The following is a 26,140-nucleotide window of genomic DNA, read 5'->3' on the forward strand; positions in this document are numbered from 1 at the left end:
AATAAAATCTTGGGTGCCTGGTTGGCTCAGTTGGTTAAGCGATTGCTTTCAGCTCAGGTCATGATCCTGGAGTCCCAGAATCGAGTCCCACATTGGGCTCCCAGCTCCATGGGGAGTCTGCTTCTCTCTCTGACCTTCTCCTTGCTCATACTCTCTCTCACTGTCTCTCTCTCAAATAAATAAATAAAATATTTTTAAAAATAATAATAATAAAATAAAATCTTTGGGGGCATCTGGTGGCTCAGTGGGTTAAAGCCTCTGCCTTCGACTCGGGTCATGGCCCCAGGGTCCTGGGATCAAGCCCTGCATCGGGCTCTCTGCTCGCCAGGGAGCCTGCTTCCTCTCTCTCTCTCTCTCTCTCTGTCTGCCTCTCTGACTACTTGTGATCTCTATCTGTCAAATAAGTAAATAAAATCTTTAAAAAGTAAAATTAAAAAAATCTTAAAAAAAAAAAAAGATACTCTCTGCATATCTATCCCTCCTTTTCCCCAGCCCCCAGGAACCACTTATCTTTATAATGTCTCCATAGATTTTATCTTTTCCAAAAATTCCTATACCAGAAATCATATGAGTATATAGTCTTCCCACGTTGGCTTTTTTCACTTAATAACATGCATTTAAGGCTCCTCAATATCTTGGGGCACCTGGGTGGCTCAATCGCTTATGTGGCCAATTCTTGGTTTTGCCTCAGGTCTTGATTTCATGTTTGGGACATTGGACATGGACTAATTCTTTCAAGAGCACAGAGTCTGCTTCAGATTCTCTCTCCCTCACTCTCCAGCTCACGCTCTCTCTCTCAAGTCAATAAATAAAATCTTTAAAAAAAAAATTCCTCCATCTCTTTTTATGGTTTAATGGGTCATTTCTTTTTAGTGCTAAATAATATCCCATAGTCTCAATGTACCACAGCTCATTTATCCATTCACTTACTAAAGGACATCTTGGTTGCTTCAACATTTGGCAATTATGAGTAAAGCTGCTATAAATATCCATTTATAGATTTTTATTTTTATTTTTTTAAGATTTATTTATTTATTTATTTGACAGAGAGAGAGAGAGAGATCACAAGCAGGCAGGGAGGCAGGCAGAGAGAGGAGGAAGCAGGCTTTCTGCAGAGCAGAGAGCCCGATGCGGGGCTCGATTCCAGAATGCTGGGATCATGACCTGAGCCGAAGGCAGAGGCTTTAACCCACGGAGCCACCCAGGTGCCCCCATTCATAGATTTTTTAAAAAGATTTTATTTATTTATTTGACAGAGATCACAAAGCGGCAGAGAGGCAGGCAGAGAGAGAAAGGGGAAAGCAGGCTCCCTGCTGAGCAAAGAACCTGATGTGGGGCTCTATCCCAGGACCCTGGGATCATGATCTGAGCCGAAGGCAGAGGCTTTAACCAACTGAGCCACCCAGGTGCACCCCCATGTATAGATTTTTTATGTGGACATAAGTTTTCAACTCCTTTGGGGAAATATCAGATTGTATGGTGAGAATATGTTCAGTTTTGTTAAGCAACCACCAAATTGTCTTTCAAAATTGCTGTATCATTCTGCATTTTCACCAGCAATAAATGAGAGTTCTTGATGCTCCACACCCTCACCAGCATTTGCTATTGTCAGTGTTCCAGATTCTGGCCATTCTGACAGGTGCAGAGTGGTATCTCATTGCTGTTTTACCCTGATGATGTACGATGTAGAGCATCTTTGCATGTGTTCATTTGCCGTCTTCATGTCCTCTTTGCTGGTGTGTCTGCTAATTAAGGTCTTTGGCTTATTTTTAAATCAGTTTGTTTATTTTCTTACTGTTGAGTTTTAGGAGTTCTTTCTATATTTTAGAAAACAGTCCTTGATGGATATGTCTTTTTAAATATTTTGTCCCAGTATGTGGCTTGTTTTTTCATTCTCGTAATATCTTTTACAGAGCTGAAAAGTGTAATTTTAATAAAGACTAGCTTGTCAGCTCTTTCTTTCATGGATCTTGCTTGGTTTTATATCTTAAAAGTCATCACCAAACCCAAGATCACCTAGATTTTCTTCTACATTATCTTCTAGGAGTTTTATAGTTTTGCATCTGTGATCTATTCAAGTCTGTGATCCACTTTAAGTTACTTTTTTGTGCCTTCACAAAATGTGTGAAGTGTGTGTAGATTTCTCATTTTGTGTGTGATGGCCACTTGTTCCAGCTACATTTGTTGAAAAGACTCTGTTCCATCCTATTGCCACTGCCCCTTTGCCAAATATTAGTCGACTATAGTTTTGTGAGAATATGTGTGAACTCTTTTCTGTTCCATTGATCAATTTGTTTATTCTCTTTTTTTAAAGATTTTTAAAATTTATTTGACAGAGAGAGAGATCACAAGCAGGCAGAGTGGCAGGCGGGGGCGGGGGGGAGTAGGCTCCCCACTGAGCAGAGCCCAATGTTGGGCTCAATCCCAGGACCCAGAGATCATGACCTGAGCCGAAGGCAGAGGCTTAACCCACTGAGCCACCCAGAACCCCCCAATTTGTTTATCTTTTTGCCAATACCACTTTGTCCTGATTACTGTAGCTTTGTAGTAAGTCTGGAAATCAGGTATTATCATTCATCTAACTCAATTTTGTGTTGGTTATTCTGGATCTTTTGCCTCTCCATGTAAACTTGAGAACGATTTTGTCAGTATCTACCAAATAACTTTCTGGGGTTTTGATTGGGATGGCATTGGGTCTATAGGTCAAATTTGGAACAACCTGACACCTTGACTATATTGAGGCTTCCTATCCATAAACATGGACTATCTCTCTATTTATTTAGTTCCTTGGTTTTGTTTATCAATTTTGTAGTTATCCTCACATAGATGTTATACATAGCATTTTTTAGTTTGTTAGACTTATACATAAGTATTTCATTTTTATGGATGCTATTATAAATGCTCTATATTTTTTATTTCAAATTCCACTTTTTCATTGCTAGTATGTAGGAAGGCAGTTGATTTCCATATATTTACCTTTTATCCTTCAACCTTGCTATAATCACTTACTAGTGCCAGGAATTTTTTTTGTGTGTCATTTCTTCAGATTTTCTCTATAGACTAACATGTCATCTATGAACAAAGACACTTTTCTTTCTTTTTTGTTTTTTTTTTGACAGTTTTATTTCTTCCTTCCCAATCTGTATCTTTTATTTCCTTTTCTTGTCCTGATGCATTACTTATAACTTTCAGTACAATATTGAGAAGTGGTGAGAGGAGACATCTTTGCCTTGTACCTGATCTTAGTGGGAAAGCTTTGAGTTTTTCACCATTAAGTATGTTAGCTCTAGGTTTCTTGGTAAATAATCTTTATCAAGTTGAGCAGGTTCTCGTAAATTTTTCATTTCAGTTTATTGTACTGTGCTATCCCTGATTTCTTTTTTAAAAATATTATTCATTTGAAAGAGAGAGAGAGAGTTGGGGGGAGAGGCAGAGGGAGAAGGAGAGAAAGAATCCTCAAGCAGACTCCCCACTGAGTGCAGAGCCCAACATCCCAGGCCCCTGAAATCATGACCTGAGCTGAAACTGAGTCAGATGCTTAACCTACTAAGCCACCCAGGTGCTCCTCTACCCCTGATTTCTATATCATTTTGAAAATAATTTTTATTTCTTTATTGGTATTCTTTATATGGTGAGACATCATTTTCATATTTCCTTGAATTCTTTAGACATAGTTTCCTCTCATTCTTGATGACCCCAAGATCAAGAGTTGTATGCTCTACTGACTGAGCCAGCCAGCTGCCCCTATTTCTTATTTATAAGAGCTGATTTAAAGTCTTTGTCTAATAAGTTCAACATCTGGGCTTGCTCAGGGGCTAATTTATTGACTGCTATTTCCCCCCTGTGTATGGCTCACACTTTCCTGTTTCTTTGCATGTCTCATATTTTTTTGTTGAAAACTGGGTTATTTTTATTTTTATTTTTTTAAAGATTTTATTTATTTATTTGACAGACAGAAATCACAAGTAGGCAGAGAGAGAGAGGAGGAAGCAGGCTTCCCGCTTAGCAGAGAGCCCGATGCGGGGCTCGATCCCAGGACCCTGGGATCATGACCTGAGCCAAAGGCAGAGGCTTTAACCCACTGAGCCACCCAGGTGCCCCAAAAACTGGGTTATTTTTTAAAAGATTTTATTTTTAAGTAGTCTCTACACCTATTGTGGGGTTCAAACTCACAACCCCAAGATCAAGAGTTGCATGCCCCACTGACTGGAACAGCCAGGTGCCCACAAAACTGGGTATTTTTTTTAAAGATTTATTGTTGGGGTACCTGAGTAGCTCAGTTAGTTAACTGTCTGAATCTTGATTTTGGCTCAGCTCATGATCTCAGGGTCTTGAGGTCAAGCCCTACATCAGGCTCCATGCTCAGCATGGAGTCTGTTTGTCCTTCTCCCTCTGTTTCTCCCCCTACCCTCTCTCTCTCTCATAAATAAATAAAATCTTTAAAAAAGAAATTTATTTATTTTTGTTGTTTAGGGAGAGAGAGAGTGGGAGCATGAGTGGGGGAAAGGGTGGAGAGAAAGGGAGAGAGAGAATCCCTAAGCAGACTCCCTGCTGAGCATGGAGCCCAATATGAGGCTCAGTCCCAGGACCCTCCAATCATGACCTGAGCTGAAATCAAGAATTGGATGCTCCACCAACTGAGCTACCCAAATGCCCCCAAAACTGGGTATTTTAAATAATTTAATGTGGCAACTCTGGCAATCTGATCTCTCCAACCATGGCTTCTTGTTATTGCTGCTTATTTGTTTATCGACTTTCATGGACTAATTCTGTTGAGCCTTATTTTCTTTGTCGTATGTGGTCACCAAAGTTTCTGCCCAGTTTGCTTCATGATCTCTTGCTTTTTGCCAAGGGTTCAGGCAAGCCTTCAGTATTCTGGCAGTTTACTCTGCCTTAACCCTCACTTCCTGCTTGAGCAAGACCTCCAGTTCACCAGAGTTGAGGGATTGGGACCTTCTCAGGTAATTACTGAATGTACTCACAGTTCTGTAAACACATGTGGATTTCTAGAGCCCCAAGGAACATCAGAGATTTTCATAGTCTTCTGTTGACAGTTCATTCCCCCTCTTCCTTTGAAGTAGTTAAGCCAGCCTCGTTTGCCTCAGCTGGTGTTCCTGCCTCAGGCAGCTGGGATGTGAAATAATTTGCTGCAAAGTGTTCAGACAAATAAGAGTTTCTCACTATGTGAGCTCTGAATCAGGTCAAATAAAGACTAGTTCTATGAATGGGACCCTTAAGGGGAGCTTCCAGACAGACCAGAGAGGGACAGTTCTCTAGGGAGAGGGCTGTTTGGGAGTTACACACCTATGCTGCCCCCTCTAGTGGCCGCTAGGCCACCGGCTTTGCAAAGCTACTGTAGGTGTGAGGCTGCTGCTTTGAGAAGCTGCCGCAGAATTAAAGAGTGGAAGATGGGGGGAAAAGCGGGTCCAACGTCACCAAACTCACTGTTCCTCCTGGCATTTGACCATTTTTCTTGAACCAATTCTCCTTTGAGTGTTGAAAGCTTTGGTTTCCGGACTTCTTTTTTTGTTTTGTTTTATTTTAAGATTTTATTTATTTATTTGACAAACACAGTGAGAAAGGGAACACAAGCAGGGGGAGTGGGAGAGGGAGAAGCAGGCTTCCCAAAGAGTAGTTAGCCCAATGCAGGGCTTGATCCCAGGATCCTGGGATCATGAACTGAGTCGAAGGCAGATGCTTAACGACTGAGCCACCCAGGCGCCCCGGACTTCTAAACAGTTGATGTTTTACCATTTTTGCCTGTGCTATTGCTTTTATGGAGGAGCAGATTTTCAGATGTCCTTCCTCCTCCATTCCAGAAGTGCTTCTTCAGACTTCTATTTTAAGAAGTACAAAGCTTTAAATACTATGGTCACTCATAAGAAAAATGATCTTTGAGCCTACAGTCTACCCTTAACGTGAAGAAATAAAAGTTATTTTGGCTTCCTGGGTGTTTTCCCCTTATAGCAGATGTTAGGTCCTTACATAACCTGAATGTGAACTTTCACTTCCTCGTAAGCCTGTTGATCTGGGCTTTTGTGCTGGCTCATGTCATCCTCTTGGGTCAAGATATAACATAAAACAATAGGGTTCCTCTCTTCTAGAAAAGTTAAAAATTTTAATGACAGAGTTATTATAAAATATAGTTTTCTTATTAATAACATAACCAAGCCTAAGGTGATTTCCAGACAACATTTTTTTTCTGTTTCCCTTCTCTCAAGATCAGGCCCTACATTCAGAGTAACAAAACTATCGAGGCATCTTTTTTTTTTTTTTTTAAGATTTTATTTATTTATTTGACAGAGAGATCACAAATAGGCAGAGAGGCAAGCAGAGAGAGAGAGAGGAGGAGGAAGCAGGCTTCCTGCTGAGTAGAGAGCCGGATGGGAGACTCGATCCCAGGACCCTGAGATCATGACCTGAGCCAAAGACAGAGGCTTAACCCACTGAGCCACCCAGGCACCCTATTGAGGCATCTTTTACACCAAAATCATCTTGGCACTTCCCAGACAGCTGTGAGAATACACAAAAACCTTGCTCTCTCACTGCATGGCTCTCATAAGTGGAGAAATAGACTAGCAATGCTAAAAATAACTGGGTATAGTGGGTATGCTCCATGTTTTTAAAAGTTAGCATAACAGTATTAGAAAGAATGCCCTGTTCATGGCATCCATAATGTAGAAAAAGATGTCAAAGCAAAGAGAGGAGCTCATCCTTTCTAGAGGATTTTTTTAAATGATTTTATTTATTTATTTTTCAGAGAGAAAGGGAGAGAGCATGAATAGGGTGAGGGGCAGAGGGAAAGGGAGAAAGAGGCTCCCACTGAGCAGGGAGCCCCATGCAGGGCTCAATCCCAAGACCCCAAGATCATGACCTGAGCCGACGGCAGATGCTTAACTGAGACCCAGGCATCCCTCTAGATGACTTTCATACAGGGTAAAGCATTGTGACTGAAAGTTCCACGGTTACAAACCTTCCCAGATGGGTAAAAGCGTACTCATCTTCACAGGCCATGGCTTGCATGATCACTGTTAACAAATATATTTCTAAGATAATTTTGTGGCTTAGTATAAAATAGTTTTTTAGGGGCACCTGGGTGACTCAGTTGGTTAAGTGTCAACTCTTGATTTGGGCTCAGGTCATGATCTCAGGGTCCTTGAGATGGAGCCCCAAGTCTGGCTCTGTGCTTATCACGAGTCTGTTTGAGACTGTCTCCCTCTTGCTCTACCCCAAACCCTGTGCCCTCTTTATTAAAAAAAAAAAAAAAAAATCTTCAAAAAAATAACTTTTTATTATTGACAGTAATTTTGGTGCACATCTTACAAAATAGACTCTAAGGCCTTCATGATTTCTAAATATATCCACTGTCCATATCACCCAGAGCTCAAGATGTTGAGAGATGACAAATAGAATTACCAAAAATAAGTGGGTTAGGAAGACTAGCTCTCCTTCCCCAGGTTCTAATAATATGTCCTCTTTAAAGTAACCATCAGGGGCCCCTGGGTGGCTCAGTCAGTTAAGCATCTGCCTTTTGGCTCAGGTCAAGATCCCAGGGTTCCAGTATTGAGCCCCACATCAGGCTGCCTGCTCAGCGGAGTGTCTGCTTCTCTTTCTGCCCCTCTCCCTGCTCATGCTCTCTTCCTCTTTCTGTCTCAAATAAACAAAGTAAAATATTTTTAAAAAATAAAGTATGTTGGGGCACCTGGGTGGCTCAGTGGCTTAAAGCCTCTGCTTTCAGCTCGGGTCATGATCCCAGGATCCTGGGATCGAGCCCCATATCAGGTTCTCTGCTCAGTGGAGAACCTGCTTCCCCCCACCCACCGCCTGCCTCTCTGACTGCTTGTAATCTCTGTCTGTCAAATAAATAAATAAAATCTTTAAAAAAAAAATAAAGTATGTAAATAGAGTAAACATCAACTGAGACCTCATGAAACGTAGCAGTCACCAGTTGTCGGGTCTGTGCCGTGTTGCATTATACCTCAGTGACACTCTCTCTTTCACTCTGATATTGGACATTAATAGGTTTCTAGACCATTTGGTCTGGTCAACAAGGAGTTCCTATTCTCTCCTATTTTGCTAAAATCCTGACATAATTGATAGAACAGACTCATGGGTCTGACATCAACACCATAACTAACCCTTGGGTGATTCAACCTATCAGAGCTCTGAGACTTGAGATTTCCAGAAACATTCCAGCCCTAAAATGGGAGACTTCTATGGCAGGAGATGCTAACCCACAAACAGGTTAATAGGAATAATTTTAAAGGAGTTAGTGAAGTTGATGGAGACATGGTTGTGGTTATTATGAGGGTATTTTTGGTAATGAGCTTCATGATCTTTTTTTTGAGTAGTCATATGATGTAGCCCTTTTTCTTTCTCCTGGCTCTGGTTTCTAACCCTCAATTTAGTAAACCATACTGTGCCAACTGGAATAAACACTCTCTCTAAAAAAAATCCTTGGCCAATGGGCCACTCTCCTAAACATCTCTACAATACATCTGGTATTGTCCATATCGCACCAAGCACATGCTCCCTCCTTGATTGCTACATTGTTCTAACTAATCTCTCAGAATTTATGATGGGAGAGAGTTTGGTTCAGATGATAGATTTTTATGGAGCCAGATGCTGAATTCCTTAGAATATGTCCCCTCATGAACATACTCCACAGAAATTTAGAGTCAATGAGATTCTCCTTGTGCTACCATTGCAAGGAAGAGCATCATACAGGTATTCATTCATACTCATTTTACATATCATAAGATTTACCCATTTAAAGTTTACAAATATTTTGCCAAGTGAGGGTACCTGGGTAGCTCAGTCAGTTTGTGTCTGCCTTCAGCTCAGGTCATGGTCCTTGGGTCCTGGGATCAAGCCCCACATTAGGCTCCCAGCTTAGCAGGGAGCCTGCTTCTCCCACTCCTGCTCCCCCTGCTTGTGCTCTCTGTCATATAACTAAATAAAATCTTAAAAAAATATCTTGCCAGGTGGTACAACCTCACCATAAATGAGCTCAGAACATTTCCATGCCCCTCATGCCTAATTATAATTAATCTTGGTTCCCCAAGCCAGCCCCAGGCAACCACTAATCTACTCTGTCTATATAAATCTGCCTTTCCTGGAATTTTCATAAAAATAGACTTTTACTTAGTATGGTGTTTTTAAGGCTCATCCAGAACATTAGCTTATTTCAGTGTTTGTTACTTTTTCTTGCTGACTAATACTCCACTGTATGGATACAACACATTTTGTCTCTCCATTTCCCAGTTGATTGACAGGGGTTTTCAGATCTTGAGCTGTTCTGAACACTGCGTCTGTGAACATTTACATACAAGTCTCTATGTGGATATACATTTTCATTTCTCTTGAGTAGATGCTTAGAAGTGGGATTGCTGGGTTGTAAGGCAGTTATACATTTAGCTTTTTCTTGCAACTGCCAGTTTTCCAAAGGGTGGTACCATTTTACATTTCTGTCAGCAGTGTATCAGGGTTCCAATTTCCCAACAGCCTCGCCAACATTTGTTATTGCCTACCTTATTTACTAAAGGCATTCTACTGGGTGTGAAATGGTTATCTTATTGTGGTTTTAATTTGCATTCTCCTAATGACTAACGGTGTTAAGCATCTTTTCACATTCTTATTAACCATTTGTGTAACTTCTTTGATGAAATGTCTGTTCATTTCTTTTGCCCACTCTTTGATTGAGTTGTTTTCTTACTTATTGAGTTGTAAGCATTCTTTGTATATTATGGATACAAATCCTTGATCAGGTATGTTTTCCAGATATTTCCTCCAGTCTGTAACTTGTGTTTGAATATTTTTTTAAAAGATTTTGTTTATTTATTTGACAGACAGAGATTATAAGTAGGCAGAGAGGCAGGTGGGGGGCAGTGGAAGCAGGCTCCCTGCCAAGCAGAGAGCCCGACGCGGGCCTCGATCCCAGGACCCTGAGATCATGACCCGAGCCGAAGGCAGAGGCCCAACCCACTGAGCCACCCAGGTGCCCATGTTTGAATTTTCTTAATGGTATATTTTGAAGTGCACAAGTTTTGCATTTTGATGCCATCCAACTTACCCATTTTTCTCAGTGATAGACTGGTTTTGGTCCAACAGAACACAGTCTATCTGTATAATAGGCAGAATAATCTAAGAAATCTTTACCTAACACAAGGTCTGGAAGGTATTCTGTTTTCTTCTAGAAATTTTGTTGTTTTAGCTGTTATATTGAGGTCCATGATCCTTTAATTTTCTGTGAGGTGAAGGTCTAAATTCATCTTTTTGTATGTGGATAATCAGTTGTCCCAGCACATTGGTTGTACAGACTATTCTTTCCCCCAGTGAATTGCCTTTGCCCCCTTTGTCAAAAAAATCAATGAACTCTAACTATAGGGACTTATTTCTGGACTCAATTCTGATCCATTAATCTCTATGTCTGTCCTTATACCAGTACTACTGCTGAGGAGATATTAATATGGAAAATTATTAACACATTCTGCAAGCTAATGACTCCTCAGAATTTGAGGATGACCAATTCCAGAAAGTGGGACTCAGGCTAGTATTCTCATAAACGGTTCAGAAACAACACAATAGGTCTTTAATTAGGTATTACTTAGGCTTGAGTTGATACTAATTTTTTTAAGACAAGATTTTATTTATTTATTTGAAAGCGAGAGAGGAGGGGCAGGGGCAGGGGCAGAAGCAGAGGGAGAGGGAGAAAATATCAAGCAGATGCTGGGCTGAGCCAGGGCCTGATATGAGGCTCACTCTCATGACCACAGCCGAAACCGAGAGTTGAGCACTCAACCAACTGAGCCACCCAGACCCAAGGTGATAGTAATTTGAAGTATCATTAACTGTAACACATCTGTAAGCAGGTCACAATTGTAAATTGTATCACTAGTTCTGTAGAACATGTAATATACATCAGTCAGCCTTGTTTGCAAGACTACCTGGGATGGTGCCCAATGGACTGCTCCACTTTTCACCTCTTTCCAGAGGTTCAAAGGGCTGGTTCCCTTTCTTACTTGAATCTACCTGAAAAATTAAATCTGTAACCACAACCATGCCAGAAATATAAACTGACAATAATGTAACAGGGTCTTTGTAGTGGTGATTAGGTCTTCTGACACGCATTCTAATTGACCTCTCCTTTCAAGAACTTATTAGCGTTCAATTTTCCTGGCCTCCTTGAAGTTAGTTGTGGTCATGACTTGATTTGGCCATCAGGATTATTGTTGGGTGGAACTTTTAAAAGCCCGTATGGAATTTACCAGCATTCCTATTCTTGTCTCATGGAAGTGTGCAACGAGATGGAGCCTCCCACAGCCTCAGTCCCTGAGTGACATGCCGGGTGTAAGCACTACAGCATGTGTAAGAAACATTAGCTGTCCTGGAAATATCTGGTATGCTACTGTAACATAACCTAGCTTCTAATAACTGCTACAAATGACACTTAATGTGAAAACACTGCCTAAAAATCTGTTAGATTGTTGGTTTGTAATGGGCTCTAAAAGTCTCGGTTTGGGTTCTACTCCTGACTCTGCCAGACCGGCTCAAGTCCAGGTTCTCTGGCCAACCATGAGGTCCATGATCCCTTCAAGAGACGTGTATTTACCCACTCCACAGGGCACCCACTCTCAAGAGCCAGATTGCCTGTGATGGAATCCCAGCTTTTATGCAGGGGGCAGTCTTAGCCAAGTTTCTTAACTTATGTGGCTGTTTCCACATGTGTACAATGCAGACAATAGAATCTGTGCCCTGGGCGCCTGGGTGGCTCAGTGGGTTAAGCCGCTGCCTTCGGCTCAGGTCATGATCTCAGGGTCCTGGGATTGAGGCCTGCATCGGGCTCTCTGCTCAATGGGGAGCCTGCTTCCCTCTCTCTCTCTCTGCCTGCCTCTCTGTCTACTTGTGATCTCTCTCTGTCAAATAAAATCTTAAAAAAAAAAAAAAAAAAAAAAGAATCTGTGCCCTATAGGGATACATATAAAGCATTTAGGGCAGTGCCTGGCAGATAGTGCTTTGTGGGTGGTAGCCGTTCCGTGAGAAACGGCTCTTGCTGGCCCTCTTCACCTCTGCCCAGCCACCCACCCTGAGCAGTCTGGGCACCACCAGTTCCCTCTCTTCTATCAGATAGCTGAGCATTGGACAGAACAGTCAATCCAGCAGGCTTGGGTCCAATTCAAATGCCAAAACTCTGGGCCTGGTTCTAGATTAAAGCTTAGTAAAAAATGAAATTGAGGAGCACCTGGGTGGCTTAGTCAGTTAAGCGTCCAACTCTTGGGTTTGGCTCAGGGTATGATCTCAGGGTCCTTAGATTAGGCCCAACCTCAGGCCCTGTGCTCGGCACATAGTCTGCTTCAAATTCTCTCTCCCTATCCCTCCAGCTTACAACCCCCCCCAAATAAATAAATAAATAAAATCGTAACATGCACGTGCACACACACACACACACAATGCAATTGAGAGCTATGAATATGTCCTAGGTTACAAAAACAGTTCAACATCTAAAAAGCTCATAGTACGCATCAGAACTGGGAACTGACTAAGTCTTACTGGCTTCAATCAATGGGAACTGGAAAGCAAAAGTCACATTCCCACTCATACCCAAATAATTCACGTAATACCTGGTGGGTGTCTGGTTTATTCAAACTGTCAGTCAAAGCCCCATCCCTGGCCAAGGAATAGGAGGTGGATGGCTAGGAGCTTTGGGGCTCAACCGGGCAGGGCTGTGCAGGTATCCGAGGGTAAAAGAAGCTCAACTCAGGAGCCCGAGCTGCAGCATCAGGGCCAGGCTGAGCAGAAGAGGCTCCACCCCTCGGGACAGGGCCCCAGCACTCATGGCCATGGCATAGAACCTCGCCACCTCCTCATTGGGGTTGCCCTGGGCTGGGTCAAACCACATCTGGATGCAACGGCCACTCCCTCGGCTGTAGTTGCTGGCCTGGTAGGAATGAGTCCAGATTTCACTGCACAGAGCAGCAGGTGTGGGGAAGTAGAAATGGAAGGGAAGGCAGGCAGCTCCTGCTGGGCACCGGTTATAGCCTGTAGGGAAGACGGGAGGGAGACCTTCAGCCACTGGGCCCAGAACTAGCTTCGCTTCCACCAAGCCCACGGCCCCAAACATTCCTATGCCAGCCCTACCCCCGACACCCCCCCCCATATCTCTCCCTCCCTGCCGCCCCCAGACCCTCACCTGAGGTCCAGTCCCAGCCCTGGTGCCAGTTGCTTTTGCAGGTGTAGGAGGTGCGACAGTCCTCCCACCATTGCTGGCAGTCCTCCTTGCACAGGGGCACGTCAAGGATGCGCTCCTTGCGCCAGCTCTGGTTCACCTGGGAAAGGTCGGTAGTGAAAAGGGGCTCAGGTTCACGATTCTAAGCTGCTCAGTCCCTCTTTAAATATGGGGGTCCAGGGAGGACATTCATACCTCCTGGATCCAGGGCCCCAGGTTAGGGGAGCACTCATATAGGCAGGTGTCCTGGATGAAGTGGCGCTTGCAGGCAGGTGTCATTTGTCCGCAGTGGTTCCAGTTGAATCTGTACAGGTAGGAGATATCCTTATGGGCTTCCTGGCTGGTGTTGGTGGAGCAACAGGAATTCTTCTTCCAGGGGCTGCACTGGGTGGGGAAGACACAGGCACTAACTCCCATGCCCAGCACAGCCACAATATTCCCACCTGCAGCCTCACCCCTTTTAGTCTTTGATCCCCCAAAGCAGTCAGCCTTCCAGGACAATGCTTGCCACTAGAGGACCCTCTTCGGGAGCAGTGCAGGCATTACGAAATTCACTAATTCAAACCTTTATTGAGCTCCTACTTCCTCGAACCCAGAGAGCAGAGACGTGACAATGAACACTTCTCACAGGATACCTGCTTTGGAAAGAGATTAAGCAGGAGAGAGGGATGGGGAATTGCACTTTTCTAGAAGGGTCAGAGATGCCTCACAGAGAAGGTCACAAAAGACCTGAAGGTGAGGAAGCAAGTCAAATAGATTGGAACCTCAGAACAGATCTAATTACAGAAATACTCAAAACACTGAATGAATGGAAACCCATAGCTTAGAATTCAGTATAAAAGCAAAATATTAAAACATGCACTTTATTTATTTTTAGAGTGGGAACATGCGCACATACGTGCATGAAAGGGGGTGTGGAGGCCAGGTAGGGGGCAGAGGGAGGTGGAGAGAGAGAATCCCACTCAGAGGGGAGCCCGACGTTGGGGGGCGTGCTGGATCGCATGACTCCAACATCATGACCTGACCTGAAATCAAGAATCAGAGCCTCAACCGACTGAGCCACCCAAACACCCCTAAAATGTGCACTTTAAAAACAATAGGGCACCTGGGTGGCTCGGTGGGTTGGGCCTTGCCTCCAGCTCGGGTTGTGATCCCAGCATCCTGGGATTGAGTCCCACATCGTGCTCTCTGCTCAGTGGGGGGCCTGCTTCCCTCTCTCTCTCTGTCTGCCTCTCTGCCTACTTGTGATCTCTCTCTCTCTGTCAAATAAATGAATAAAATCTTAAAAAACAAACAAACAAACAATATATAGGCTGAAGAAGTTAAAGTCAAGGCTGCTCCAAGTATCCAAGTTACACCATCGCTCACCTGTAGACTTAGTGATTCAAAGCAATGTGGTTACTGTCTCCTAATGAGGTCAAAATGAATGCCGACATACTGCAATGCATTTTGCAAGCAGCTTCCTTTTTGTGTTTTCTTTACAGTTATGGCATCATATGCATTTTTCTTAACATGTAGACAGGTTCAGGATATGAAAGGGGTTGTGGTAAAACAATTGCCATAGAAAGGAGACCTCAGGTCCACTAAAATGGTCAAGAGGTCAAGAGCCCCAGGGGAAATGTTTGCTAGGTGCATGAATCAAGACACCTCACACCCAGCCACGTGCCTATGAAAAATCCACTTTTCTCGAGCTGCTTGGGGCTGGCAGGAAAGAAGCCACTGTGTGCTCTGGGTACTTCTTCCTCTCAAGACTCTTAGAGGGGTGAGTTCCAGTCCAAAATCTGAAATCAACATCAGCCACTGGGCTGGGTCTCTCCAGGGTTATTTCCCAGGCTCCTCTCTAGAGGATCCGGGTTTGTGCGACATGGAAATGCAACAGCCAAGACACTGAGCTCTTGGCATCACACAGACAACATGGGGCACAGAGCATGTGGTAAACAGATGGTTGCCCACCATAGTACAGACTCTCAAGGCCTTTCAGGTGGTCTTCCTGCCTCTACCATGGAAGTGCTCAGAAGCTCTATTCTCCCCTTCTTCTTTCTGAATCAGCTCCTCCCCACGCCAGACTGGCCCTCGGCCCACCTGCTTATGTAGCTCGTCCTCCGGGCTTGGCTTTTCCTTGTGGTGCTTGGCGTCCATACAGACATTGAGAAGCTCAGTCCTGGACCGGGCCGCCCATACTGCGGCCACCCCCACCAGAAGGAGCAGCAGCTGTGTTGTCACCCGTCGGGCCATGTCAGCCTCTGAAGGAAGAGCTGTGGTCAGTGGCACCAAGAAAGGTAGAGGTGGGGCCTCCCGGTGCGTGGAAACAGCCCCAGGTAGGTGGAGTCTCCATGAAACCTGGGGCCATCCTGCCCCACCCCTACCCCTTAGTCTTCCCAGCCTCAGGGAGGAATGGACTCAGCCACCACCCCAGGACAGTCCTTGCTGGGGTCACACAAGTTACTGACTTCTCCAGGCGGAAGGAGTCAAGTGATAAAACTAAGAGATGGAGTTTGGGCAAAATGCAGAAACAGCCAAGAGATTGCCATAGGTCCACAGTCCCTTGCTTGAAATCTTTGGAGGCAAATGTTTCAGAACTTAAAATATTTAGGATTTGGTAAAAGGTAATATGATTTACATGCACTCAACAATCAAGCACACGTTCCGTGGTAAAATCATTACACTGGTGGGTTACATAAAAACTCTAATAACCTCACATTGATTTTCAGGTCAGATTTTGACACCAAATCACTTTTTGCAAACCTTGACAATAATCTTAGATTTGGAACTCCAGATAAGCTGCAGATCTATATTTAGAAACAAACAAACAAACAAAGGGGCTCCTGGGAGGCTCAGTCCATTAAACATCTGACTCTGATTTCGGCTCAGGTTGTGATCTCAGGGACATGAGATGGAGGCCCATGTTGAGCTCTATGGAGTGGAGCCTGCTTGGGATTCTCTCTCTTCCCCTCCCTCTGCCCCTTCCCTCCCTAAAAAACAAAAACAGAAACAACCAACCCCCAGCCTCATGATCTGGTTTCTCCCAGAGGTCCTGTGACATGGGTCATTGTCACAGGGCACTGGAGGGCTGGGGGCCGGCTTGGGCAGCCAGCTGGACAGCCTCCAGGCCTTGGTAGGTTCCCATCCCCTGGCCACAGAGCTGGCCTCCCTTCCACCCTCACAGCACCTCAGCCCTCTGAGCTCAGAACCTGAACCTTGGGAGGCAACACCAGTCACCAGGCACCTGGTACCTGGGCTCTCCTAAAATTTGGCATTTGTTTCCCACAGTTTCCAAAAGCATATGCGCCCCTCTGCTCAAAGGTGCCTTGTCTCCACAGCGCCCGTGTCCTGGAGAACTTAGGCTTCTTCCTGGGCCTCCTGGAGGGGGCCTGAGCTGGCCGCCTCCAGGCTGGCTGCCTGGCAGGCCTGGAGAACCTGGAAATGAACCCCTGTCTCACTCCCCAACTCCCCCCTCACCTTTCCACCATCCAAGATTCTGCTACTCTGTTTATTCCAGTGTTCATTCATTCTCTCCCCCGCTAATTCATTCGTTCCAGGACCCAATCACTCTTCTCATGGCCCAATCACTCACTGACCTGCAAGGGTGCAGGACAAATCTGTACTCTCTGGAGAACCAGGTGACTCTTTGGAGAAATACAGTCTAGCAGCTAATTTAGAGCATAGGATCTGTACTCTCTGGAGAACCAGGTGACTCTTTGGAGAAATACAGTCTAGCAGCTAATTTAGAGCATAGGATCAGCCTGTCGGCGATCTCAGCCCTAACACGCCACCTCCTGCTTTACTGTGGGGCAAAAGAACTCAGATTTTCTTGGGTTTAGTGTCCTCCTCTGAGGATTAAATGTAGGGGAGAAACCCCCACTAAATGACAGTCCGCTGGGCATGGATTGTGCAATTGTTGGCCCAGGTTGAGGGATGTGCCCACCTCACGGAGCAGGGACCACCCAAGTCTGATTCAGGCCCCTCGAGTCCAGAGCTCCTTCAGCTTTGTCCCCTGCACCTTCCCTGCACCCAGGTTCCCAGAAGGGCCTGGGGCGGAGACTCCGAAAGCCCTGCCCCGGGCTCCTCGGGCCCCACCTGGTAGGTCAGCAGTTCTGCTTGCTCTGGTTGTTTTCTAGAGCCAGAGCTCTCTTCTCCATGCAGCCTCCATCACTCTGGAAGCCACTTCCCACATTCCTAGTCCCCGCTTCAGACCTCGATGCAACTCTCCCCTCTTCCCCCAATAGCCACCATCGCCCTCATCACCCTGAACACATTACCCCTCACCCCACTCCAGGGCCCCAAACTTGAAGCGCGTTATGAACGGGCAGTGTGCTAAGAGGCAGGAGCCCATCAGTTCTAGTTCAGGGGTAGACACTAACTTACGTTTTAACTTGGGCAGGCCCCTGCTCTGCTCTGGGCCCTCAGCCTCCACCTTTGAATTCTCTGGGATTTAGGCAAAAATGGATCCTCCCTCTTTGGCAAATTCTTTAACACCTGCTGGGAGCTCTGTGGGGTGTGTTGCCTCTACTGAAGGGGTGGGGAGTGGCGTACCTGGGAGAGGAAGGGTTCCTGGTCCTGCTCAGGCTTCTGCTGGGCTCCGCAGTCCCCCTTGCCCTACTCTGGAACACAGCTGAGGTTTAGTGGCCTAGGAGACGGGCATTAGGGCAGGCAGCGGGGAATGTGGCCCAGGAGTGGGGCCTGGGATCGGTCGAAGGCCACTCACCAGTTAATTATTGCACGCTAATTATTGTGGGCACTGATGTGGGAAACAAAGGCAGAAGAAAAATTATTTAATTTCCTTACTACCTACACCCCATTGATAAGTCCCTGAAACAGGCAAAGTGACATTCCTCTAGGGATTCAACTGTCTCCATGTTAATACTTTGCTAAGGGCAAAAGGCATTCCTAACCTCCCACCCCTCCATTATCCCTCCAGGATCCTGTAAGTCTACTTTAGCATATAAATATTCCTTTAGAAACTTCTTTTATCTCTAACCCTCACCAAGATACATGTTGACAATCATCCCCCAAGCATATGCCCCCCCCCATATACATCTGAAGGGTCTCAGGACTAAGGATTTATTAGGTGATAATAAATGACCTTTTCCCAACAAGAGCGAGCTCCCTCAACTTCCTGGAAAACTTGCCTCCAAAATTCCTTAGAGACTTATGCTATCTCTAACTCCCTCACAACTTGAAAGTATATAGTGGACCACTCCTCATGACCCCGGTGCAGCTCTTTCTGCCCACAGGTCCTATCCCCGTGCTTGAATAAAATCACCTTTTTGCACCAAAGACATCTCAAGAATTCGTTCTTGGCCGTTGGCTTTGAACCCTAACATCTTTCCTATATCAGGCACTAGCCAGGCCTCCATGGGAGGTGGGTGGGTGGGAGGGGGTGGATTCTAAGTGCAGGCCTAAGGCCAGTCCCCAAGTCCCACTTACCCCATTTTCTCCCCCAAACTCAGGGCTGATAAAACCTTGCAGCCTGAGATGCTGGGATCCTTTAAAATAATCTGGTCCTCTTCTCACCCCTGTCCTTCTCATATAGATGAGAATGAGATCCAGAAAATCAGGACAGAACCAATTGTAGGGCAAGGGCTGGAGTGCAAGCTTCCAAGCTCCCAGCCAGCTGTAGAGAGTAAAGAGCTACCTAGTCCCCAAAGTAGAGATCTGCCAACTCCTCCAACCTCATCAGTCCCAGGGTCGCCAGCAGCAAAATCAGACATTAAGCAGCCCAGAGCCTCAGTTGCTCCTAGGCTGCGGCCCCCCTCTCTTTGCCCCTGTACCCAACCACACAGGTGTCCCTTCTCCAGCATCTGAGAGTCAGGTCTCCTGTAGGCCCTTCCCACCGCGGCCACCCCACCCAAGGACCGAAGTCTTCCTTTTGCCATGATGGCACCACTGCTGGGGAAAGGGAAAAGGAGAGGAGCAGATTTGGGCAAGAAGCCGAGCTCCATTGTGTTGCAGTGCCTGTGTGCAACCCAGGGAGAAGTGGTCATAGAGGCGAAAGCCCTGGGGAGGGGTACAGGTTGGATACAGATGTGGCAACCATCGGCCTAGGGACAGTAATAGAAGTTTAAGGAAAATGGGGCCTCGGTACCATGGGGAAGGCCACTTGGGACAGGAGGGGAATGGGCTTGCTGGGAAAGCAGCTGAGCCCTGAAGGGCCTGTAATGAAATGGACTCCCAGGAGACCCCCACCCCCACCCTCACCCCCACCCCCCAGCCCTGCTTTACCTCTCCCTCAAAGCGAGCCTTACCTGAATCCTGTGAAGAGCAGGGAGGGTTAAGGCCTTGGAAAACCTCAGCAGGTGAAGGGCCCTCGGACCCTTCAGACCTCTCTCCCGGCTTTATAAGACCAGGCGACCTTCTCCTGATTGGAGAAGAATGACCAGAGATCTAGGAATGCCTGAAGGAGGGAACTCATCTAGACGGGACTTGCCCCTACCAGGCATCCTCCACCCCTGACCTAGGGACTGATCATTAACTGGGCTTTGTGGCCTCTCCACTAGGAGAAGGACCTGGGCCCTGAGGGCTTCATAAGTCACCAGCTAAGGGGAGGGGAGATGGGCGTGGAGTCCTGCCCTGTGGGGAGTCACCCTCCTCTGAATCTGGGATGAGAGTGCCGGGGCTGTGTGACCTGCGGGGAGGAACAGGGCATAGCGGCCACCTTTGAGCCTGGACCAGAAGTTTATACTATCAGCCAGGTGAGCTATGGGCATCCTGTAGCCCCCAATCTGTAGGCTGTGCTGTGACCAAGGATAACAGGAGGGTGTTTGGCCGGCGCAGGTGGAGGCCTGGCCTGCGTGGAGTCGGGGTGGATCAAACTGGAGCTTGTCCTGCCTGCTGCTAGCCCAAGCCGCGTTTTCTCATCTGTGGAAACTGCAGTTCCCAGGCAGCCAAGAGAGGCTACAGTTCAGACCTGAGTTCCATTCCAAACCAGGTTCTTCCACGAAGGGAGAAAGGAAAGCTCTGTGAGAGGCCCTCAGGGCATCAACCTAAGGATTGCACAAATACAGTGTTTCTCCTCTGGCCTCAGTTCCCACCCTTGCCTTCTTAACCTTTATTTCAGCCTCCTAGAAACTTCTCCTTCCACTTCCATCCTACCAAGCCTTTGTCCTTGCTGAGCCAAGTGCTGGTCCTCCTGCTATTTTCTGTTTGACAGACATTACTCCCCTGGAAGCCTTCTCTAACCTCCGTGGGCTCCCACAGACTCCTCGTGAGTGTCTGTTTTGTTGGGGAAGAGCAGATGATAAACACAGCAGATGATAGGTATCCGTACAAAGGCAGGAGACCGATGTGATAAGAAAGTGCCTGGATGACCTTGTTTGGTTGGTGGTCAGAAGTCATGTTAGCGGGGAATTGTAGGTTGAAATCTAAGTGGCTACGAGGAGCTAGCCCACAGAGAACAAAGGAACGTTCAAGGAACGCAGAAAGAGAATTGCTGGCACAAAGTGTGTGAGAAGCGTGAATGGAGCTCACCTATGGGGTGTGAAACAGAAGGATGGAAATGAGCTCTAGGTCAGTCTCAGTCAGTCGGTGGGGGGCAGGGCAGGGCAAGGCTCTCTATGCCATTGAAGTCTGGTCACTCCAACAGATACCATGGGTTAAAGGGTTGGCGAGGGGTTGCTGCATAAGACATTTTTGGTTTTTATTTTACTTTTTAAAAAATGTCCATCAGATGGCAAAATTTGTGGGTGCCAGTATGGTGGTGAATAGGATATCTTCAGTTCTCAAGTATCTGCTTGTATCATACTTACATATTACAAAGGGGCAAGAAATAGTGGGGAAACCTAACAGACCCAATCTCACCCTCGGGAGTGAGTGAGCTCACCCCCATATGCCTTCTGTTATGATGCACTAAGAAGCACCCAGTGTTGCCTTGGGGCTACACATGCCAAAAATGTATGACCTTGATCTAATAAGGAAGAAACCCATAAGCCCTAAATGAGGGATATTCTATAATGGAATTGGCCTGTGCTTTTCAAAAATGTCAAGGTTCTCAAAGAACCCCTCTCCTTCAAATACGCATCAGTAGGAGACTGAGTTAGATGTGACATATACTACATAGGCTGGGATATTGCCCTGCAGTGGAAAAGAATGGGCCAAATCTCAGTAGAACAATAAGGAAGATCTCAGAAACTGTGTTCTCATGATAAGACACATGTTGCATGGGGGTGCCTCGGTGGCTCAGTGGGTTAAAGCCTCTGCCTGCGGCTCAGGTCATGGTCCCTGGTTCTTGGGATCGATCGAGCCCCACATCGGGCTCTCTGTTCAGCAAGGAGCTTCCCCCTCGCTCTCTTTCTGTCTGCCTCTCTGCCTACTTGTGATCTCTGTCTGTTAAATAAATAAATAAAGTATAAAAAAAAAAAAAGCCACATGGTGCATGAAAGCCACACCAAGATGGTCTTTTTGTATCTATCAGTTTGACAAAACAAAAGTCAGCTTGGTAGGAAATCAGAAGTTTGATTCCATCCTGTGTTGGCAAGGCGGTGGGAAGCAGGCACTCTTATCCCTAGTTGGGGGAGGGGGGGCTCACTGATACAGTTGTAGAGTTGTAACTCAAAATTATAACTCCATCTACTTCTTGACCTAGAAACACCTTTTCTGGAATTCATGTGTAACATTCTACCATGCATAAGATTATCCACTGCGGGGGCACCTGGGTGGCTCAGTCGCTTGGGCATCCAACTCTTGCTTTCTGCTGAGGTCATGATCTCAGGGTCCTGGGATTGAGCCCCACATCAGGCTATGTACTCAGTGTGGAGTCTGCTTGAGACTTTCTCTCCCTCTCCCTCTGCCCAGCAATTATCCCTTTAAAAAAGGGAAGCAATATAGTTGTTCATCACTGGGCCTCCTTACCCACTACCACCACCAGTATCTATACCCTAGTCCACATCTAGTAAGGGAAGGAAAGGGAAAGAGACTTTCTTATCACCAGGAGCCTTAGAACTTATCTGTCATCTCTGCTCACCTTCTCTCCACCCATCCCCTTAGCCCCTTGTGGTGTGGGACTGATGAACTTGCATGGAGGGAAGCCTGGTGAAGAAGAGCTTCAGACTAAGGGGTCAGCTTCTACCTCCTACTTGCTGGTAAACTTCCAGCTAGTCCCAGTCCCTCCTTGGGCCTCTCAGGAGGAATGATAAAGCAGTGAGGCTGTCCCTCCAACCCACTCATCCCCAAATTACGTACAAGACACAAGATACACACGGATCTATGAAAATAGGCCATTAGAGGAGCCCCATATGACTCATCTTGGATCAAGAACCAATAACTAGGGCATTGTGAGGTCCCCCCATCAGAGAGTGCTGAGCTGGGCCGAGGCCAGGTCACCCAGGCTGGGTGCGGACAAGGGAGATGGGCAGGTGTCTACAGTGGCAGGGGCTCAGCCCAGGAGGCCAGGCTGAGAAAGAGGCTCCACCCCTCAGGGCAGGGCCCCAGCACTCATGGCCGTGGCATAGAACCTTGCCACCTCCTCATTGGGGTTGCCCTGGGCTGGGTCGAACCACATCTGGATGCAGCGGCCACTCCCTCAGCTGTAGTTGCTGGCCTGGTAGGACTGACTCCAGAGGTCCTCACACAGGGCTACGGGTGGGAAAGTAGATCTCAAAGGTGCGGCAGGTGGTCCCAGCTGGACACTTGTTAATTCCTATAGGCGCAGAGAGAGTGGACGCAGACATTCAACCCCTGGCCCCGAAGCTGGTTTCTGGCCACCCCAGATCCTCAAACCCCACCTTTGTCCCCACCCGCCACCCCCCTCACCTGAGGTCCAGTCCCAGCCCCGCTGCCAGTTGCTCTTGCAGGTGTAGGAGGTGCGACAGTCCTCCCACCATTGCTGGCAGTCCTCTTTGCACAGGGGCATGTGCAGGAAGCGCTCCTTGTGCCAGCTCTGGTTCACCTGGTGGGAGGTGAGGAGGGAGGGCTCACTGAGTGCTCAGCTCAGCGGATGGGACATGCAGATGGGATGGGTCATCTCCTGCCACAGCCCTGATGGAGCTGGATGGCAGCTGCAGGGGTGGTGTGGGGAGAGGCAGGGTCCGATAGCTCCCGGATCCAGGGCCCCAGGTTGGGGGAGCACTCATAGAGACAGTTGTCCTGGATAAAGTGGTGCTTGCAGGCGGGCTCCATCTTGCCGCAGTGCTCCCAGGTGAAGTTGTACAGGAGGGAGGTGTCCTTGTGCACCTCCTGGCTGCCCAAGGTGCTGCCTAAGCAGCAGGCCTCCTCCTTCCAGGGAGTGCACTGCTTGGGGAAGACACCGACTAAGTGCCCACCCGCCCCACAGCGGTCTCCTCCGTCTTCTGACTTCTCTGCCCCAGGTGGGGCATCCAGAGGAACACTTGCTGGGGAGGGGGTCACGATGCCTGGCTCTTGGGGTTAAGGCAGTTGTAACAGTTTTTTAACAGAGAGTAAAACAGGGGATGTGGGAGGGCTGGGAACCACTGTCTGGGGGAGCAATTATTTTCATGCCTCTAAATTATTTCACTTGATTTGCGTTATTTATATTACTCATTTTGCCTCCAGCCAATATTAACTAAGTACTTTTGATCAATCCCGCATCATGCTGGGGGCTGAGAATACAGCTGTGAACAAAACAGATAAAATCTCTGCCTTGGGATGCCTGGGTGGCTCAGTCTTTAAGCGTCTGCCTTCGGCTCAGGTCATGATCCCATGATCCTGGGTTCAAACCCCACATCGGGCTACCTGCTTGGTGGGAGGCCTGCTTCTCCTTCTCCCATTCCTTCTGCTTGTGTTCCCTCTCTCGCTGTGTTTCTCTCTGTCCAATAAATAAAATCTTTAAAAAAAAAAAATCTCTGCCTTTATGGAGTTTATGGCTTTAGTCAGGGGCAGGGGGAAGACACAGAACATGGTAGGCACAGAAAACAGCAAGTGCAAAGTCCCTGAAGGTTTTGCACTTTCTGCCCTCAGCACTCTAGTAAAAACATCATTCATTCAACCGTTACAGAGTTTACGTAAGCTGTACCCCTGGTAAATGGTGGGATCAAGATTTTAACTCAGGGCAGGTAGGAGAAGAGCCCGGCCCCAAGCTGTGGTAAGAGCAGAGAGGAAGGGCACTGATCTGGCTCTCCTAGGGTCTGGACCCCCAAGCTAGGGGACTCCAGATAGGTCCAGAAAGTGGTGGGGGACAGAGGGTATAATGGCCTGCACATGAATCCCGGTTTGGACCTGACTCCATATGGGAGACCATCCCAGAGAGGTAATTCAAAGCAGGAAAGACAGTGGAAGTGTGAAGGTTTCTCTGTAGAAATAATTCCAAGCTGGGACTCCAGTGCTGAGTGATTACAAGCCAGTCGCTTAAAATCTCTGCTCTGAACTATAGCACCCAGGGCCAAGCAACAGGGACATGGGACAGGTCTGGGCACTCAGGAGAAACAAGGAAAACCCAAGAGGGTGGAACCAAACCTACCCCAGCCCAACAGCCTAGCCCACCCCAAGCACAGCTAACATCGAACATGCTTCCAGGCCTCCCTGAGTTCACATGTACCCCTCCTCAGATACCCCAACTCCTGGGGGTTCTGCAGGACCCCGGTGCACCTCGTCCCTGGCCTGCCAACCAGTGTCAGCAGTTCCTGCCTCCGGGAGAGGGGCGATTATACTGACAGGCACTTGCTGGCCAATAGTAGGGGCTCGACACAGAGAAGCACTCCCCATAAAACCCCTGTGCCTCAGAATTACAATCAAAAGGCTCCTCAAAAGTCTGCATGCCGTTTCTTGGCAAAGAGGAAGTGTTCCCGAGGGGTCTTAGAAGCACCATCTAGAACTTTATAAGTTCTGAAAATGAAATAGTCTTTCAGTTTTGGAAGAGAAAAAGTTCTGGAGATGGATAGTGGTGGGGACAACAGTATGAGTGGCCATTGAACCCGACATTTAGAAATGCTTAAAATAGCAACTTTTATATTAGGTATATTTTAGCGGACGTGTGTGTATGTGTGTGTGTGTATGCACGCGCGCACACACACACACGCACGATGCAAACGAAAAATGGGAGATGACTCAGAAGTCATAGGGCTCTGGGCTTCCCACTCTTCACTTCTAGCCCCTGGGTTCCAAGCTCCTTCGGCGGCTCCCCTGTTCTCCCCTTCTCTGTGGGCAGCAGCATCCTTGGCTCTGGTCACACTAAGCTCGTCACTGCCTCTGCCATTCCCTTCCCACCCGGGTACAAGTTGTTCTCTGCCAAGCTGCCCTTTCCTGCTTTGTCTTCCTGGAAAACTCTTACTCATTCCCCAAGGCCAAGGCTGATGGCACCTGTCCTGGGAAGTCTTCCCAGCATTATCTGATTTGTCACTGTCTCTTCAGGACCTAGTGGGGGTGGAGGACCTGAACTGTTGCTCTGTATTTGCTGCATGGTGACCTTGAAGGACCTGTGTCCCCTGAGCCCTGTCCTTGAGCTCCATGGGCTGGGGCATACTTAAGGCTGGAAAAGGCACTGCCCAACTCTGTCCTAGCCCCTGCTCATGTTTAGCCTCTCAGTTCCCACGCTATGTGTACGCATGGATGTGCACACACACACACACACACACACACACACACACACACATTGTACCCGTGCCCACTGTGGGCCTCGTTTCCTATTTCCTCACCCATCTAAGTAGAGACTACTATCCACCTACCCGCTATAGATTTGGTCTCCCCCTGGGGATCCCCTCGGCCACCCTCCTGACTCCATTGCTCCCCAAAGCTGATCTTCCACTTCTCTGCTTTCTTCCATTTCTAGGGTCACCTCTCTCTCCAACCCATGACTCCACTCCCTTCTCACCTGGCCATGCAGCTTGTCTTCGGGGCCTGGCTTCATCTTATGGTGCTTGGCGTCCACACAGATGTTGAGCAGGTCTGTCCTGGCCCACGGAGTTCTAGGCTGGGCACCCCACGCAGCAGCCACCAAAGCTGGAAGCAGCAGCTGTATCATGGGCC

General features: G+C 47.1%; 1 protein-coding gene across 2 annotated transcripts; it reads right to left on the reverse strand.

Moving 5' to 3' along the window:
• Positions 1–12,619: 12,619 nt before the first annotated feature.
• LOC309840225 (folate receptor alpha-like) lies at positions 12,620–19,678 on the reverse strand. 2 transcript variants are annotated; one of them, XM_082682299.1, is made up of 7 exons: positions 19,471–19,678; positions 17,931–17,963; positions 17,759–17,826; positions 15,308–15,468; positions 13,421–13,609; positions 13,190–13,325; positions 12,620–13,038 (listed from the first exon to the last, which is right to left on the reverse strand). In XM_082682299.1, exons 4-7 carry the CDS (start codon positions 15,458–15,460, stop codon positions 12,752–12,754), a joined length of 765 nt encoding a protein of 254 aa, XP_082538425.1. In that variant the 5' UTR covers positions 15,461–15,468; positions 17,759–17,826; positions 17,931–17,963; positions 19,471–19,678; the 3' UTR covers positions 12,620–12,751. The 2 variants fall into 2 exon arrangements, with proteins under 2 accessions (XP_082538425.1, XP_082538424.1); XM_082682298.1 differs by lacking the exon at positions 17,931–17,963.
• Positions 19,679–26,140: the final 6,462 nt, after the last annotated feature.

This window comes from Mustela nivalis (genome assembly GCF_964662115.1).
Source record: "Mustela nivalis genome assembly, chromosome: 9".
Taxonomy (NCBI): Eukaryota; Metazoa; Chordata; class Mammalia; order Carnivora; family Mustelidae; genus Mustela; species Mustela nivalis.

Excerpts from the sequence above, each read along its gene's own strand:
- LOC309840225 (XM_082682298.1), bottom strand. The coding sequence starts at position 15,460 with ATGGCCCGACGGGTGACAACACAGCTGCTGCTCCTTCTGGTGGGGGTG. Across the intron at positions 13,610-15,307 it reads AGGACGAGCTACATAAGCAG|TGCAGCCCCTGGAAGAAGAA; the intron begins GTGGGCCGAGGG and ends TTCCCCACCCAG. Across the intron at positions 13,326-13,420 it reads TGGGGCCCTGGATCCAGGAG|GTGAACCAGAGCTGGCGCAA; the intron begins GTATGAATGTCC and ends GACCTTTCCCAG.